The sequence below is a fragment of the Scardinius erythrophthalmus genome (assembly GCF_964197995.2).
Source record: "Scardinius erythrophthalmus genome assembly, chromosome: 11".
NCBI lineage: Eukaryota > Metazoa > Chordata > Actinopteri > Cypriniformes > Leuciscidae > Scardinius > Scardinius erythrophthalmus.
Window position 1 is genome coordinate 33,388,249 of NC_138231.1, and position 18,751 is coordinate 33,406,999.

Genomic DNA, 18,751 nt, shown 5'->3' on the forward strand with positions numbered 1-18,751 from the left:
GTATAGAGCTGGTAAGTCCCGCCCCTTCCGCTAATCCCCCTGGACCTCTAGGTTGAAAAATCGTCAATGCAAGTGAATGGGAGAAAATAATTATTTTCTGGTCCCGTTTGAATTGTACCATGAATGTGAACATATGTTGTCTGTGAATTTTTTATATAATATTTCGTGTGAAGAATGCTACAATTTAGCAGGTAGAAGTTTGATACGGTTAGACTTTGTGTGAGAGCACTTTGTGGACTACAACTCTTCGCTGCTTTCGACGTGTTTGAAACGTCACCACCATTCGCACACGGACACTAGCTCACGCATCCCGCTAAACATGACTGTGTCTTTGGTGCACTTCACCGCCTTCTTTCAGGGAGAGGACAAAATCGTTGAGGTTGGCGAAAACCACGGGTAAGTCAACTTTATGGGGTGACGTCACATAGGCGACAAGTAGTCTTTCTCGTTATGTCTTTTCCACAACTGCTAGCCGAAGAATCAAACAATATACTGTCAAACTCGTAACATGAAAGATTATATAAAAAATTCACAGACATCATATGTTCACATTCATGGCAAAATTCAAACGGGACCAGAAAATAATTATTTTCTCCCATTCACTTGCATTGACGATTTTTCAACCTAGAGGTCCAGCGGGGTTTTACGGAAGGGGCGGGACTTACCAGCTCTATACGGTTAGAAGATGGCTGTGTCTCATGTGACCTTGTTATTTGTACACACTGTGACTATACAAATCACAACATGTAAAATAAATAGGAAGATGTAGGCGTTATTTTGTCACTTATTGGGAGCAGTATGCTAGCTGGAGCCATTTACCTCCAGTCTTTGTGGTAAGCTAGGCTAGCGGTGGGTGCGTCAGACAGAGTTACGGCACGCACGGAGATGAAAAGGGTATGTATGGACTTATCTAACTCTGGGGGATACGGTGAATAAGCTAAAGTCCCAAAAAGTCGGCGTGTTCCTTTAAGTTACTGGCTGCAGTTCACTTAACGGCCACCGGTGTCGCTAATAACAAGGGTTTCTGAATTCTACAAATAGCCCCTTTCAGGATACAGATACACATATAAAGGGTTATATTTGCACTCTTGATCTGTGGTGTTTTAGGAAGACAACATTTACCAATAACAACATCTTTTAATGCTGTTTGCAAACATAAAAAGCACATTTGCTTATATGTGATTCTCTTACATAGCTTTGGTCTACAATACATAAAAATGTAATTAATAAAACAAGATGTCCAGAGCAATATTAGGTCATGTAGAGGGTTCAGCAAGCTAGCTGTTATTAACAGTAGCCTGAATTTCTATTGGTTGTTTCATGCTGGTGTTTGTGTTGCCCTGTTATTACATGAGAACTGAATCTTATGTAAACAGATGATTCAATCTGTCCTGTACTCAAGCTGCGGGTCGGCATGTCCCGAGCTGCTCCTCTAGTCAGTTTGTGAGTCTGCGTCCTCAGGTTTGGGTCTGGCCAGGTTCGAGCGCACCCGTGCCTGGTCTACAGAATCTAACAGGTTCTTGGCATCCATGGCCAAACCGTGGGCCGCTGTCAGCATCTGTTTCTTGCACTCTTCCTTCAGAGATGTGATGGCGTTCTGCTGGGCCAGACGCATCTTGCTGATGAGCTCGGCCAAGTCCTTATTCAACAACTTCTGAGTGCCTTCGATCTGAGAGCAGAGACAAAGAAATGTTGAGTTCACCTTTGTGCTCTTAAAGTCTAATCTGTATTGGAGAAGATTAAACTCACTTTTAGCAACACTTAGAGAGGGCATTTCACTTGGAAAATGCAAACATTTTATATTGTTAGTGTCATGAAATCAGGTCTGATACCTCTGTTCTACAGGAAACATGCAGAGTTGGTAGTATATCATCCACACTGTTGATCAGATTTCTTAACGAGAGTCCGACAGTCTGCAAATGAATTATATACATTAATACACAAATACATTAATTTTAAATTTAGGCCTACATATTTTTTTTTTCCCTGTATAAATTAAAAATAAACTGATTCTTATTAGATAGAACATACAAAATTCCTTCAGTCTAGAGCAGTGAGTAATTTTCTCTTTGTCTTTTGTTGTTTTAACACTAATGACACAGACGGCACAAGGTATATTAGGCTGTCAGTCAGTGTGAGTAATGCATCTAGTTCTTTATTTCCACAGCTTATTGCACTTAATAACTCTTTTTAACATCATGCACATCCTGTTCTTTATTTTCTCATTCATGCACGTTTCTTTATCACTCTAATAAGTGCCAATAAATTTTAGTACTCAAGTAGAAATATCTCTATATAGACACTTTATATTGTCACTTTGATATATCCTTATACCGCCCAGGCCTAATCTCACTTTGACAGAAGAGATGTATTCAGTAGATGGCAGTGTGTTAATGTCATTTTTCAGCTGCACCACCACTTTCACCACGTCCATGACACACTGGTACACATTATCCTCTGAGCGGTCCAGCTCTGCTGTAGGTGTAGGCTGAAAGACAGATGACAGACAGAAGACACATTAAACTGAATAATTGTTACTACCATTGTACTGGGAAAGTGGGGTCAATTATTTACACATTAAACATATACAACGTGCATACTGTACATGAGTGTAAACAAGTCTTTACTTGCACTGTAGTTCTGGGTGGTTTCGAAGGAGGATGATGCAGTTCAGCTTTAAGTGGATACAGGAAACAGTCAGTATAGGAGGTAACAAGTTAATCTGGCACAAGAATTACATTAAGTATAAATACATGTACATCCGTTTCTTGACTTTTTACTAGAATGCAGAGGACTTACCATAACTAAGTGGTGGTTCAGGTGCCTGATAATTAATACAAAATATTATTATTGGGGTTGTCAAATTTTACACTCAGTTGGTAGTAATTTTTTTACATAATACATCATTCAGATCTATGAACTGGAATGAAAATATAATTGATAAAACGTGATATGGGTTTTAAAAATTAAAGAACATACACACCTCAGGAATATCTGTGCCCTCGTGAACCATTGGGTCCTTAGAAAGAACAGCAAGCATGCAATGTGTATTATAACAAATATTAAAGACAGGACCTATATTACATAAGAGATTGGTAAAAAGGTTTTCCTCCTTACCAGTAGCTTCTCCTCCTTCTTTAACCATTTGGTGTCCTCCTCCATCTGCTCTTTTTGCATCTTCATAGTATCCTGCATGCGCTCCTTCTCCACCTGCCACAGCCTCTGGGCATCTTCCATACTGGATGGACCGAAGCTGAACTCGCCCTCCTACTCCGTACACACACAATAAAAGTTCTAATAAAAGTCTACAATTATTTTTATATTTTATTTATTTTATTATTATATTATTTTATATATTTTTTTTATTAAAAATAAAAAACAAATACAATAATGAAATTAAATGAAAATACCCCAAGACTGAGGCGACGGGGCGAGGCCTTGGGAACGGACAGCAAGTTGGTTGAGTCCACAGGTGACTGGTAATCACACGGGCTGGCCAGGTCAGGTGAACTGGCACATAAAGCCTCATTAAGCTAGTGAAATAAGAGCAGAATACATTAAATTAATATAAAATTAAATAAATATAAAATATAATCATTTACAATTATTATTATGTACAATATTATTAAATATTATAGTAATACATCATATACAGTATATATATATATATTCAATTAAATATTCATTGATTCTATATTCTATATTTACAACAAATCAATGCTTAGTGTTTTAAACTTAAAACTATACATTTCCTTTATATATGACATTTAAACAAAAAGAACACACTACCTGGAGATGTAGGCCGACTCCAAGGGTATTTCCGAAGCGGCTAGTATTGACCCTGGAAGGCTGGAGGTGTAAACAAAATACACTGACTGTTAAGAGGAATGTGCTGCTGTAACTGAGTGTAAGGGCAAACAAAAAGCCAATGAAAGCTGACAGCTACCTTTGGTGGAGGTTCACTAATGTTAAACTTGGGCTCCAGGAACCGGATGTTACGGGCTTTGTCTCTCTCTCTCTCTACCTCCGCCTCCTTCTCCATTTGATGGACATCACTTTTAAAGAAAAAGAGTGTGTTAGTTACAATGAATGTAAACACAATGGAAAAAGATGGATAAAATGTCAGTTAATGCAATGTTCTGAACCATTTTATATAGAAAAAAGCAAGATATTATATCAATAACAGTGATTATTATTGGGAAGAAACCTGATGTTGCAGGCTAGTTCAGTGAAGGTGGGTCTCTCGCGGGGGTCGTAGCTCCAGCAGCGGGTCATGAGTGAGTACAGGGCAGGAGGGCACTGTTCAGGTTTGGGCAGCCTGTTGCCCTGTTCCAGCTGGTTAATCACATCACGATTGTCCAGCCAGTGGAACGGCTGTTTACCTCGGTTCGTAATCTCCCACACGCACACAGCTGGACGGGAGCAACACGAGAGAATAAAACGGACATGAGGAGGAATCACATTTTACTCTTCTCAGAAGAAATGCATACTTATATTCCGCAAATATGCAATAAATTGATACAACTGAACATTTAAGACATTTAATTCAGAATAGTTTTTTTTTTCAGTTCCTCTTTCCTGAAAAGTGAGGCCAAAGCTTGAGTAAATGTTGGGATCACCTGTTCACCTTTCCCCTGCTTCAGTACTGATGATGGTGCATCTGCACTCTTATGTGAAGCCATCCATCAGAGAGACTGAGTGACAGGTGATGATTTACAGAACATGGCAGCTGAGGTCCACGAACAGAGGGGTCTCTGTCTCTCTAGTCATGTGTTATTTACCCCATGTGTCAGTGTCAGAAATAAAATAAAAACTGTTGACGTCTCAAGCTATCAGTTGATCAAAGACTAATATAAATACAGTACAGAAAAATTATTACAGATATATTTTATTCCAATATGATTATTTAGTAAACCAGGAAATTAGTTTCAAATGAAAAATTGGCAAATTGTTGTGAAGGAAATGAAAGTCAGTTATTGTATGGTAATTTGTGTAAATTAAGTTTGATAGTGGGCCTGGGGCACTGAATAATGTTTTCAAGTAGAGGATGGTTAAGCATGCCAAAACAGAAAATTGGATTCATAAAAAAGAATTATGTGCCCTCATCGTAGTCAACTTTACGATGGGAATTTTAGAAATATTTGTTTCTAAACTGGCAATATACAAGCGATTGTCAGTCTATATTACTGTAACAGTGTCATTGGTTGGTACACTGGCCTTGTGTTAAAATCTGATGATTTTCTTCTATTCACTCACCAAACATCCACACATCACTGGCCGCGGTGAAGCGTCTGAAGTTAATGGATTCAGGAGCCATCCATTTGATCGGTAAACGAGTAACAGATGCTGCAGACATAATGCAAGGTAATGAGAAATTTCCAATGCCTGCTAAACAAAATATAAACATCAACACAGCTAAGAATATTTTCAAAGATTTAACGTGGCACTAGCAGAGTTTAGATGCAGTTTCAACAGGGAATGAAACGATGAATCATGCGATGATTAAAAAAATCACAACTTTTATGAGTGTGTAAAACAGCTGAGGTAACCTTTGTAATATTCTTCATCCTCTATGTATCTGGAAAGGCCAAAGTCACCCAGCTTCACAGACTCAGGAGTGGCAACAAGCACATTTCGTACAGCTATGTCCCTGTCAGCCAGATGACAAAAACACATAAGACAAACAGCAACAATAATGAAAATCTAAGATTAATGCATAGATTTCAGAATGTCTTAGTATTTGGTTTGTTTCTTTTTCTTTAATGACAGTAGCACTCGAGCTGCATGAACTCCACAAGTTTGTGTAAAACCTGATGATCACATTATCCAGCATTTATTGAGTTTATTTATTTCAAATAAATGCTGTTCTTCTGATCTTTCTACTCAAACATTTTACACGGTTTTCCCAAAAAAAATATAAAGCAGCACAATTGTTTCCAACATTGATAATAATAATAATAAAAAAAGCATTTTAGAATGATTTCTGAAGGATCATGTGACAAGACTGAGAATTCAGCTTTGCTATCTCAGGAATGAATTACATGTATGTAGTAAATTTAAAACGAATATTTTAAATTGTAATAATATTTCACAATATTGTTGATATTATTGTATTTTTGATCAAATAAATGCAGCCACGGAGAACAAAGTAAATTAAAAATACTGAATTGAATGTCCCACCGGTGGACCATGTTCATTCCCTGTAGGTAAACAAGCGCTTTGCAGATCTGTAGGCTGAAGAGAACCAGAGTCACGCTGGTCAGACTCTGCTGATTTTTTGTCAAGTACTTCCCCAGCTGTAAGCACACAAGAAAGTATTTTAGAAAAGGATTAGTGTGGCAATTTCCACTTTATTAAAGTGGAGCATTACACATCATATAGGAATACAGTCTTTCTGCTGCCCTGAAAGGCCTTGTTCAGGCCCTATGATGGTTTCTAAAGCATTTAGTTAATGTATTAAATCGTAACCATGTTTGCTTACCACTACTTGACTTCTCAAGCCAGTGACTTGACAAGAATCACATAATACTGAACTTCTGAGTTTGTAAACAGTTTATGACAGTTTTACAGAGCCTGTAAATGTTAATAGAGCCATATCTATGGCATTCACTTAATTGAGTTTGCTACATCAATCACTGCCTTCCTGGCAAATGGAATTACACTATGGATTGAAAGGGAATTTTATTGATTTAATTTAAAAGTTACGTAAACCCCTCTATCTCATATAATATATTACCACCCTTGCCAAAAAAATCCCTCATAGTGACAACATTATTGGCCCTGCAATTTTCCAAAAGACGTGTTTTGACATATAATAAAAATAAGAGTGATATCATCCAGCATCAGAGCTGTTGCTTACCTCTCCGTGCTGACAGAGCTCCATGACGATCCATACCGGGTCTTCCTCAATGACACCAATCAGCCGCACTATGTGTGGATGGTCAAGGTTCTTCATGATAACTAGATGGGTGGGACGTTATAATGCAAAAAAAGAATACAGTTACTTATTATTATTATTATTATTATTTAACATTTTATCATGTCTTTATTGTTTATTGTCTGTATCATCAGTGAATTAACTAGCATGATTATGATTTTTTTTTATATAATTAGAATTTTTTATAATTGTCATGGTGGACACAGAGAATATGAAAATCCATCATTAAAACCATTATATATAATTTCAATATCTCTTGTGTGAAAACTATTTATTATTATTGAATATTTTTTATTACTTTTTTTTTATTTCTACCAGATAAAATATTTCAGCCAAGTTTGACAACTAGAAACATGTATATTGATTATTATTTTTTAAAATTACATGGCATGTTTTATCATTTTTTATTAATTTACATGACTTTTTCACTTTTAAAATTAGGCTTTCTCATATATCACATAACAAAGTCTGTGGTTCTTCAAATAAATAAATAAAAAACAGATCAAAACAAAAACAAATATTGCTTTGTCTTATTTTAAATCATTTTGAGGCCCCCTGGGAAGTTTGTTGAAGGCCCCTAGTAACTGGTGTAGAACAAAAATGCAAGGAAATAAAGAAAAAGCAAAGTAAATATATATATATATATATATATATATATATATATATATATATATATATATATATATATATATATATATATATATATATATATATATATATATATATGGTTATTTTTTTATTTTTTTGTGCATAATTTCTAATGAAGCTGAAATTGTATAAAATTATGCAAAAATATTTATTAATTGTATGTAAGATACATAAAATGCTAGCTATGATATTAGCCTTAGCAAGATATCTGTCTGAGTCTGATATTTTATTCCAACAATATTTAAAATGCTATTTCCACCAGAGAATGTTATTAAACAATGTATCATTTGAGATATGCTTGAAAAGGTTGACAGTTGTGACAGACAATGCCAGAATTCTCTGGTGATTGAAATGTAGTTATTGTCTAGAAGTCCACAGGTCCAAAAGTGCCCACAGCTGAAGAAACACCCATCTCATGACATTTACATTCACATACCTGCTTCACCCACAAACTTCTCTCTGACGTCAGGTGCACACTCCTTACAGGTCTTCACCGCAACACTGATCTTCTCCCCAGTCTAACCACGACAATTATTGAAAATTAAAATTATTCAATTAAAAAAATTCATAATCATGTTAGTTAATTCACTGATGATAAGATGTATTGATGTTATTGTGAGACATCTATCAATATTATACTAAATGTAAAAAGGAAAAATCCAGATTTGACCCACAAAAAAAAACAAAAACATTTTAGTATTTGTTGCATCATAACACATCTAAAGTGTCTGGAAGTACTGCTTGCCTTTTTATGATAAACTCCTTCATGAACCTCCCCAAAGAAGCCTTCGCCCAGCATACATTTCAGGATAATATCTTTCCTGTACAGGCCAACCTTTGCTATTGCGAAACACATGACAAACTATGAGAGGACTTGAACATCAATACAGTACAAACAATAATGATTGCACAGTGATACAAAAAACAATTCCGTTACATACCAGGTGGTTGTGGCTTTTCATCTGCGATTTCACAATATATATCAGAGTCTGAAACATGGAGTTGATGTTATTCACATTGTCAAGAAGATGTTAGAATAATACAGTAAATATCTAGCTGGGTTCCTGAATGGGAGGGTCTGATACTCACTGCTGTCTCTGAAGCTTTCTGTCTGCTCCCTAACAGCGGGAAAGAGTGAACAGCATTGAGGACAGTGAAAAAAAGTCTCTAAAAATGTTTAATCAGCAGGTCCAGATCCATTTCACTTATTGCAAATGATTCCATATGAGATCACTTTAGAGTTATAGTGATTAATATTAATTCTGTGGAGAACAAAACAGAGATAGAGGAATGTTGATGTACTCACCCAGAGGGAATTTCAGGAAGAGAGTTGCGCAACTGCACACCTAAGATAGCAAAGATAAATCTCAGTTTACAACACAGAGAAATATGGCAATACCCAAACCCCCATTAATCACAAAAGTCATGATTCAAAACGTTCAGAAGAACGCTGCCCTAAGCTCTATTCTCAGATCAACTGCAAAACTATTAGTCATTTATCTCCTTGGTAAATGCCTCTGAAACTACCTAACACAAACTCTTTTAATTGACACTTTGCCAAATGACTATTGACATTTGCAGACATACATTAATTGGGACTTACCTTGAGATTTACTTTTATTTGGTCCAGCTATCAAAGATGAGTCTGTGTGGTTAAGCAACCGACAGTAGCCATCGATCAGCTCAGCCATGTTCTCTGCAATGGTCAGAGACGCCACGCTGACAGAAAGAGGCTATGAATGGAAAAAACGTCACGGCTAGTTTAGTACATGAGTGGCATTGTGCATACAAAGTTTAACAACCTAATACTGAGCATAGTGAGCACATTCTTACCTGTTTGGCACCATCGATATCAATAAGTAACAATGTTCTGCCATCAATTTGTGCGTTATACTTGATACTTCGGATCTGTTTAAATTCAGCAAGGCAGACAGCCTGGGGAGAGTAAAAGAGAATGAACTTTAAAAAACATTTGGACACTGACAACTACTAAAGTTTATTTCACCACAAAATAATAATAATGGTAATTGCGACTTTTTATCTTACAATTCTGACTTTTTTTTCTCCCAATTGCAAGTTTATATATCACAATGTTGACTTTTTTTGCAGAATACTGACTTTTAAGGTATACATCTTGCAATTCATACTTTTTTTCTCAGAATTCTTAGTTTACATTTTGCAATTCTGACTTTTTTACTCAGAATTCTGTATGTGTCACATACTGGTCAGATGTCTAAAAATTTGGGAATAAAAAAAGAATTGCGAGATGCAATTGCAATTCTGCGATAGTTTACTTCATATAACTAGCAATTGCGGGATATAAATATGCCATTCAGATTTTTTAAAAAGTCAGAATTGAGAGCAAAACTCACAATTGTGATGAAAAAAGGTAAGAATTGCAAGATAAAACTCACAATTAACTTTGAAAATATATATTTTTATTGCGTGGCAGAATTAATCATCCATAGACAACTGTCCTGAGACTGAAAATAAACTGATCGTAATTCAAATAAAGACTTTTCCAAGTATGACGTTGCTCACCGTAGAGTCTGATTTGGTGCGTTGACGAATGCCTTTGACACCAATGACTAAATCCACTGCTAAACTCCAGCCTTGCTGTGTAGATTAAGAAGGACTTCAGTAAATTAAGTAGTACATTAAATCTGAGTTCAATTTATAACATGGCCACAATTCTTTGCATAATCCCCAACATTTCTTAACACCTAAGTTGGGGAACTTGAGGAAACTTACCACTAGCTCACAAGGGAATATTTCCTCATCAAAGTTGGAGAATTCTCCATAGGTCTCGAAGAACTTGATCATACACTCGTCCTCTTTTAGTGTAGCATACTGCTGAAACGTCTGCTGGATGAGCTTCCGAAGTTGCTTAGGCTGTTAAAACCAAAATTGTACAGTTTAGATGTAGAATTTCAGTGTGTTGAGCTCTTAAGCTGCCACTTTTTTATTTTTATTTTATTTTACCGATCGCCCTGAGAGGGTTTACTTTTCCGCACTTCATCCACTCAGTCATACATGAGCCAATCTGAATTTATGCTGAGTTTAAATGTCTTATCGGTAAACGTTTTGCAATTGGTATTATACAGTAGGTTGTGCCGAACAGCTGGTTAAGGAGAAATGATTACTAGTACTATTTAACACAGACAACGTTAACTTGGGAAAGGGCATTTCAATCAACTATTGTCACCTCTTGAAAAGCAGAAAACAAATCTAACCTTCATACTGTCAATAAGTCCCTTAGGAAAGAACAGGTCCAGACCAACATCTTTTCTAAATAAAAAAGCCACGATATTAGCAAACAAAATCACCTTTTTAAAATGACTTTTGTACAAATGAAAAATATAAACTCACTCTAGCAAGTCAAAATTTGTCTTTTTCTCTAGACCTTTGGCATTCATGTCTTTATAAAATCTCCTGAAAGACAGAACAAACCTCATATGTCATTCAATGCTCTGACATTACCTCTCCTAATTCAACACAGTTCAACAAAAAAAAGAATTCTCAGTTGTTGCTCATGAAGCCCTGCAGTCGATAACAGACAAACAGAGGCTGCTGGTCTTTACCTGATCTCTAAACAGCCTAGCTGAAGTGCCATGCCATCGCTAACTTTGCTAGCATGATGCTGCATGTAGTCACAGCGCACCTGCCACAAGAGAAACAGTATTTTCATGGACTGAGCAACAAAAGGTGACTACATACAAGTTAAAACCACAGAGATGAAGCAAATCTGGAGATGTTTGCTGACCTGTTGATAGAAATACAAAAGGAAGGTTCTGTCTTCTTTTAACCTCTTCATGAAATCAACAGGAATGTAGCGAATTCTAAGGTCATATCTGAAATAAAACACACACATATATATATATATATATATATATATATATATATATATATATATATATATATATATATATATATATGCAACATTAAAATAACAGCCAGTTTATTTGGTGATGTGGGTGGGAGTGTTGACCAGCGTCATTGTACCTCACCTCCACTCCGCCTCAGCATGATGGCTCTCGTAGCGTGTCTCAACCTCTCCTACAGTCAGGTCTGGGTGAAGCCAGTGGAGCTCCTCAGATTTGAGGTGTTTGAGCCTCAGCCCAAAGCAGCCTGCGTTCTGCACATTTGGACCCAAACGCCCACTGATCAGAATAGACTGGATGATAGTCTGATGGATAAGCAAAATACAAAATGTTTAGACAATGTATTCCAACATTTGGGATAGTGTTACTAGAAATACTATGAATTAGTTTTGCCAATCATATATTCTGCCATTCAAAAGTTTAGGATCAGTAAAACAATTCAGCAAGGATGCATTAAATCGATTAAATTGATAAAGTGACAGTAAAGACATTTATAATGTAACAAAAGATTTCTATTTTAAATTTCTATTTAGAAACGTACCAGCCCCAAACTTTTGAACAGCAGTGTATGTATACCTTGATCTGCCATGAGCTGTCACATTTGACCAGTTTGAAGTTTTTGCTGAGGTTGCTGCTGCTACTGAAGCACACTTTGATAATCTTCACAGGGCCACCATCTCCAACAGGACCCAAGTCAGGGCTTTTGATGCCCCCATCCCAGTCCTGTGTGGGTACCTTCCAGGAAAGGGTGCTTGCATCACTCGCCATGTCCAAGTTATGTCCTCAAAGATATTCACACACCATTACACAATCATCTCATCTGGTAGTAAGGCCAGCTTGGAAAAACAAGAACATTGTTTATAGTTAGATGAATCATTTGTGGCACGTGCTAAGGTTTTAACAATTAATGACATTGTATATAATACTTTTATAACTTTTACCATTTTACAGCAGGAATTGTAATTACAGTGGGATATTTCATTTTGAGAATTGCTGAAGATTACATTTAACAGTGTTATTACATTATTAGTGTTTTTAAAGATTACATTTAAGTAACCATTGGATGATGAGGCTCTTCTGTGTCCACAACAAAATGATGAAAAATGTAATCTACATGTAAAAATACGGGAAATTAGCATGCACAATTAAATATACAATATCAACAAATACAGGTAAATAAATAAAAAATGTTCTTCTAAAATCGGCTGATAACTGATATATGGTAGGCTAGCCATATACTGTGCATTGTTATTAGAGACCCTGAAAAAAGCATATTCAAAATGGATGTTATATGTCCACATCCTTAAAAATCTATTAGACCAAAGTTTACACTGTGTTTGCTCACACTGGTTGTGTTTCTGTGCTCAAATAATCGCATCTCTTTGTCCCCACACCCATGTGATTGTATTTTCTGGAATATAGAGCTGACACAATATTGATTTGTTCTGAGATTATCAGAGGGTGTTTGACAAAATCTAAAGGCACAGCAAGATTGTAGTTTATAGGAGGTTTATATATGTTTGTATGTATGTGAGCATATGTATCCATCTGTGTTTTCTCTTTTAGGGCCTGTCTTGCTGTTTTGTTTGCCTGAGGCAATGAATTCCTAGAAGTAAGGCTACTTTTTCTTTTTTACTCGCTCAAAGCACGACTGCCACGCTACCTGTTTGTGCACAAGCAACTGAAACAGTCCTGTGCAATGCATGCATATGACAATACCTTTATGTGCTCTGTTTCTTTAAGTGTGAGATTATAATCCCTTGCAGTTACTGTTGCAAAATGAGTCATAAGTGGCTAAATAAAGTAGGCTACCAGCTTTACTTGGTTTCAGTAAAGCCTTTATTTTAAGTGACTAATCATTTGTTTACACAGGGCTAAAGTTTCAGTGTCACATCAGTAAAGTGGACATTGTTTTTAAAGTCTGGTTAGTTGAAAAACAGAATAAAACATTAGTGTAGAAACCAGAACGACTTGACCAGTTGTTCTGAAATAGTTCATCTAACACAGATAACAAGTATGTGGGATTTGACCTCTGGAGGCTGTAGTTTTTACAAGCTAACGCTAGCTCAGGGCAACAGAGCGAGCACACACACACACACACACACACACACACACACACACACACACACACACACACACACACAAAACAGAACAAGCACAAGGGAGGAGTTCTACGTGCAAACAGCATTTTCAAATACCTGAATAAAGTATTTCAATGTTAAGTTCTAAAACAATAAAGAAAATACAGATTTTAGTTTGTTTATGTCAAACTTTTTTTTCAATTACACTTTTATAAGTCACTGAATTATCTAGCTCCATGTTTTGTTTATATAGTGAAGCACATGCCCTGACTGAGAGCAAACAGCAAGAACGAATGAATAAATAAATAATTTATAGCTAAATGATACATTTCGCAACACACTCTTGTGTTCTGGTATTGTTATTTTACACTTGACACTGATAATGAACATTTTAAAAGTCTGATAGTCTTGATATTTTTTTTTACTATCAACTCTAATGGAATAATAAAATATGCACTTATATGTTTGGCATTTAATTATATAATTGTGTGTGGTTTCCCTCCTTACCCAAAACAGGCCAAAAACAGAAGTAGGCTACTGTACTGACTTGCTGTAAACACCTATCAAAGGGTGAATACTTAGTTAAGAAACTGACAACTATAAACCCTTCTAAAGACGAAATAAACACTAGGTTTAGGCAGACCGCACTATTCCTAGATTGCAGCAGGTTGCGTGCAGAATGCATGCACTGACTATACTGTATGTAGACAATGGAATGCGCGTGCACGTAACCGTACCTGCGCAGACTTGCCCTCCCAAAACACCACACATAGCCTAAATATAAATGCATGTAAAAGTGTTGTAATGTAAAACTGTGTATTTGAATTAATAACATGTCCATATATTACAACATTTCGGAATTTATTGCACGTTTTGTGATTTGAATGAGTGTATTTTACTATTAAATTAACAACTTGACCTGACAGTATGGAAAACAACTGCTCGTAAGATGTTTTGCCCGTCGCCGTTAAGGCAGTATTAATTAAAGTTGCTCACTAACCTTGCAAAGTTGTCGTCTTGTTGTGTTGTTGTTGTTTCTTTTTCTTTTCTTATTTCCTTTAAGATCCCCAGTCAAAGTCCAGCTCTCAGAGTCAGGTAGATAGAGAGAATGCTCAAGCCACTCCCTTCGCTTGAAAGTGCACTTCCTAGCAGTGTCGAATTGCTCTCCGTTATAGGTGAGACTGAGCAAATGGTAGTATGCACACATTTGATTTGAAACGCCATCCAGTTTGCAAAAGTCACAATATGTTTTAACTGATGTTTTATGAGCAATGATGGGAATAATCAGGAATAATAGGGAATAGTAATACAAATAATCAATTAAGCATTTCTGAGAAATAAAATATTTAATTTTTCATCAAATACTTTAATATTGTTTTACATAAGACACGACTGACATCTAGTGGCCAAGTATAGGAACCACTAGGCTACTTTAGACTTTGCTCTTTCGTAAAGTGACGCAAAAAAGTATCTGTCCTGAACAATAACTGCTGATGTTTACATTGTAAATCCATTAAAATAACCATAAGAGACATTTGAATTGTATGTTACACATTTGAATAAAGGAGCATTTAGTAGAGAGGTGAACTATAGCTTTGGTTGGTCGTTAACATGTTTTTTCTTTCAGAACAATTAGATTGAAATCTAAAATTAAAATCTAGGTGAATAGTGAACAGTAGCTATATAGACTTATTAAAACTAAAATACCACTGCCATCAATCACCTGTTGAAGACCCCGTCTGCTCTATAACTGCTCAGCCAAACAGATTATGGCACCGTCCGGAACTAACTGTTATGTTATATGTTAGTTTATTACTGTAATATCTGTGCACCAGAAATACACCACAAAAGTTCTGCAACAAATATATTCAAATTTGTCATTGAACCATAAATGGTTTGCCTCGGTAGATGGCAGTATATTCACAGCAACACTGGTGGGGTGGGGGTAACAAAAACAGAGTTACCATCCGCCATTGCACAACAGCTGAACATAATTCTCTGAGCAGTGTCTAGAAAATGACAATACGGTTGACTTCCTGGTCACAGACACTGCATGGACCTTAAACTTATTTCTGACAGCTTGACCCCTTCAGGATGAATGAGCCATGCGTGATGGACTTGTGCAGAATCCAGTGCTGTGGCAGATGGAAGTCACACTGATCAGATGTTAATAATAAGACTGTTTAATGTGCAGAAGAATCACAGTACAGACACGCACAACAAGAGCGGACTCATTTTACAGAGCTTCCCTTACAAAAAAAAAATAAGTATACTTTTATAAATACTATTAAGTGTACTTAAGTTAAAGTATATTTTTAAGTGGCCTATATTTATATGTAGGCTACTAATATCAACGTACTATACTTGTTTCAATCCTACTTGGGACTACATTTTTAAGCCTATAAAAGTAAACTCTTAGAATATTTAGTGCAACAGTAGTACACAACTAGTTTACAGACAAGTTTTTCTTTTGCACTGCAACTATACTACTTGTGTTATTGTAATGGATCCTGAAGGTAGTTGCAGAACCCAAAGGGAAGTTTATTTTCATCCAAACATGATCAAAATACAAAACAAAGACTTGCCTAAGCAGAACTTGACCTACAGGCACACTCACCATACAGTGCAAACAATACTTAACGAAGACACATGGCAAACATGGGCTTAAATACACAAACTACTAATGACAAGACAAGACAAGGGACACCTGTGCACAATCAAGAAACAATAAACCAATGAGAACATGACAACATAGAACACATGGCAAGGGGAGCACATGGCAGGATCACATGACTAAGACATGGCACAAACAAGGGTAGCACAAGGCAAACAAGAACATGATTTAGCTACAAAAGGACATGAAGCATGAACAAAACCGTGACAGTTACACTGATAGTAGTCAAATACTTGTAGCACGTTTTATAGTTTATGAAAAAACACTTTGAAGCACAAAAATTCACATAGTAGCCTGTTCAGAATTACCTATATCTGTTTTCTTTATAAAATCAATATTTCAAACAATATAAGTTTATAAGACGGTATTTAAAACTATGAGAATTTTTTTTAATAGGTTACTCAATCAAAAGGGTAAACATAACTAAAAGCCAAGTATAGCCTACTTAGAAAAAAAGACTTGATCAAAAGATTGAGTATTAGGCCAAATACTTAGACATTTCTATCAGTGTAAGTCAAGTATACTTAAGTGCGATTTTAAGGCCTATTTTTCTGAGAAGTACATAAATAGTATAGACTGAAAGTATGCCTTCTTATTTTTAGTTTAAAAGAAGTATACTAATGGCACACTTGAATAAACTTCTTTTTCGTAAGGGTTACTGCTTCAGTTAGGTTAGATTTACCATTTCTACATTGTAAATGAACAATATTTTGTTCAGCGATTTTAAAAGTCAGTTCCATTCTTGGATCTTCAATGTGTGTACGACTATATAATGACTGAAATTAGAGCTGTTCCTGCATCAGAGGTTCAGCATTGGCGGCCTGTTCTGAAGTAACTCAACCAAGAAGAATTCCAACTGTGAAGCTTTAATGGGACACATTTAAATGCTCATTATATTGATGGTCACACCTATTGCTCTTTTCGCTGTCATTCTGTCTCCACATTGACATAAACGGCTCAAGCAGTCATTTAACTATACACAGTGCACACACCCTTTCTCATGGTGGTACACTGTAAAAAAAATACATGGATCCTTTGTCATTTTATTCATAGAAGTAGTTCTCCAGTTTAGTTCATGACAACTGCATTGTGACTTCACAGTGAATACACCCCCCCCCAAAAAAAAAAAAACTATACTGTGTTAATATGAAGGAATTTTCCGTATTGATTTTTTCACACCTGTTTTATAACTTATCATTTTTAACTTGTGTTAAAGAAATAGGGGAGTCTGAGGATGGAAGTAACAGGTTTTGTTTAAATATCAGTAACTCAGTGTTTGTTTGTGCTAGATCTCTCAAACTTTGATTCGCGGTAGCTATATTTGTCCAATACAAATTAAACTCACAGATCATGTGAGTTAATGTCAAATACAAAGAGTTGTTACAACCTACTAGGGTGAGAGTTGTAACACTAGCTGGGAACTGATGTAACAATGAGAGGTAGGCTAATCATTTGCTGAAATAAGATCACACTATCTAATTTATGCGAGAACTTGATAATTCCAGTCACATAAGGGTTCAGTCATATGTTGCCATCCACCTATTTTTAAGTGAATTTTGGGATATCACATAAAAAAGCTCTGGGTGGAAAGGCCAAGATCCGCATAATATAAATATATTTAAAAAAAAATATGTGCACAAAAAACCTGTGCACTCAATTGAGGCGGCTTATGTTTTTATACAACAAGAAGTCATGCACATGGAAACACATTACCTTGATGCGCAACAACAAATTCACGTGACTTTGCCTTAACAGAGGAAGTGATTGGATAACTGGATTCATTAGGGATTGGTTGTTACATTTTTAATGAACTGTTACAACTATCCCCACTTAGCATAGCTAACTGTTTATTGAAGTTGGCATAGTGGAAAGCATCAAATTTAACTAAACTAGGCTATGTGAATCTACAATACAATGCTAGGCAAAAATAATCTTGATAAAAAATGAAGAGTCTGTGAAAATGAAAAGTCTATCCCATTATATACAAATCAGTTAAGTATTAATGGTGTGAAAAACATAGATGATAACATTTATATAAAAAAAGTATGTAGAACTACATTATTGCCTAAATGCAAACTGTTTTGGAACTCAATGTATAACAAGATTAATTGGAAAGAGGATGAGTTTACCCAGTAAATACTGTCTAACCAATAAAGCTAAAGAAGTTACAAATAGGGTTATTCAATTGATTTACAGTGAGACAAGTAGTATCAAGATTTTTCAGAGACATAGAGACCAAATGCGTCTTTTGGAATTTAGAAGAAGAAACCATAAAACATGTAACAAAGATTTGACTATAATGATATAATTTTGTTATATAAAAGTAAGTGTTTGAATCAAAATTTGGTAATTAACTTAATAATTATGTATGGGGAATACCATATACACAAACAGAAATGGACTAATAATAAACAATTATATTATTAAAAATTGAACTTAAGCATTATATTGAGGCCTTAAAAGATGCAAGAAATAAAAAAGCAAAAAAGATATATAATTTTTTTCTTTTTGAATTTTTTTGTAAGTTAAT

General features: G+C 35.6%; 1 protein-coding gene across 2 annotated transcripts; it reads right to left on the minus strand.

Moving 5' to 3' along the window:
• Positions 1 to 1,120: 1,120 nt before the first annotated feature.
• On the minus strand, positions 1,121 to 14,687 carry ptk2bb (protein tyrosine kinase 2 beta, b). Of its 2 annotated transcripts, XM_081378536.1 has the most exons (31): positions 14,548 to 14,687; positions 12,043 to 12,302; positions 11,593 to 11,771; positions 11,349 to 11,436; positions 11,167 to 11,246; positions 10,955 to 11,017; positions 10,819 to 10,873; positions 10,337 to 10,477; positions 10,127 to 10,201; positions 9,419 to 9,520; positions 9,189 to 9,318; positions 8,892 to 8,931; positions 8,675 to 8,703; positions 8,527 to 8,574; positions 8,331 to 8,425; positions 8,022 to 8,103; positions 6,860 to 6,960; positions 6,181 to 6,296; positions 5,550 to 5,650; positions 5,257 to 5,346; positions 4,208 to 4,412; positions 3,947 to 4,055; positions 3,790 to 3,849; positions 3,411 to 3,533; positions 3,118 to 3,267; positions 2,984 to 3,019; positions 2,800 to 2,824; positions 2,628 to 2,674; positions 2,354 to 2,488; positions 1,833 to 1,913; positions 1,121 to 1,669 (listed from the first exon to the last, which is right to left on the minus strand). In XM_081378536.1, the coding sequence occupies exons 2-31, from the start codon at positions 12,232 to 12,234 to the stop codon at positions 1,433 to 1,435; spliced, it is 3,015 nt and encodes a 1,004-aa protein (XP_081234662.1). In that variant the 5' UTR covers positions 12,235 to 12,302; positions 14,548 to 14,687; the 3' UTR covers positions 1,121 to 1,432. The 2 variants fall into 2 exon arrangements, with proteins under 2 accessions (XP_081234662.1, XP_081234663.1); XM_081378537.1 differs by lacking the exon at positions 10,955 to 11,017.
• Positions 14,688 to 18,751: the final 4,064 nt, after the last annotated feature.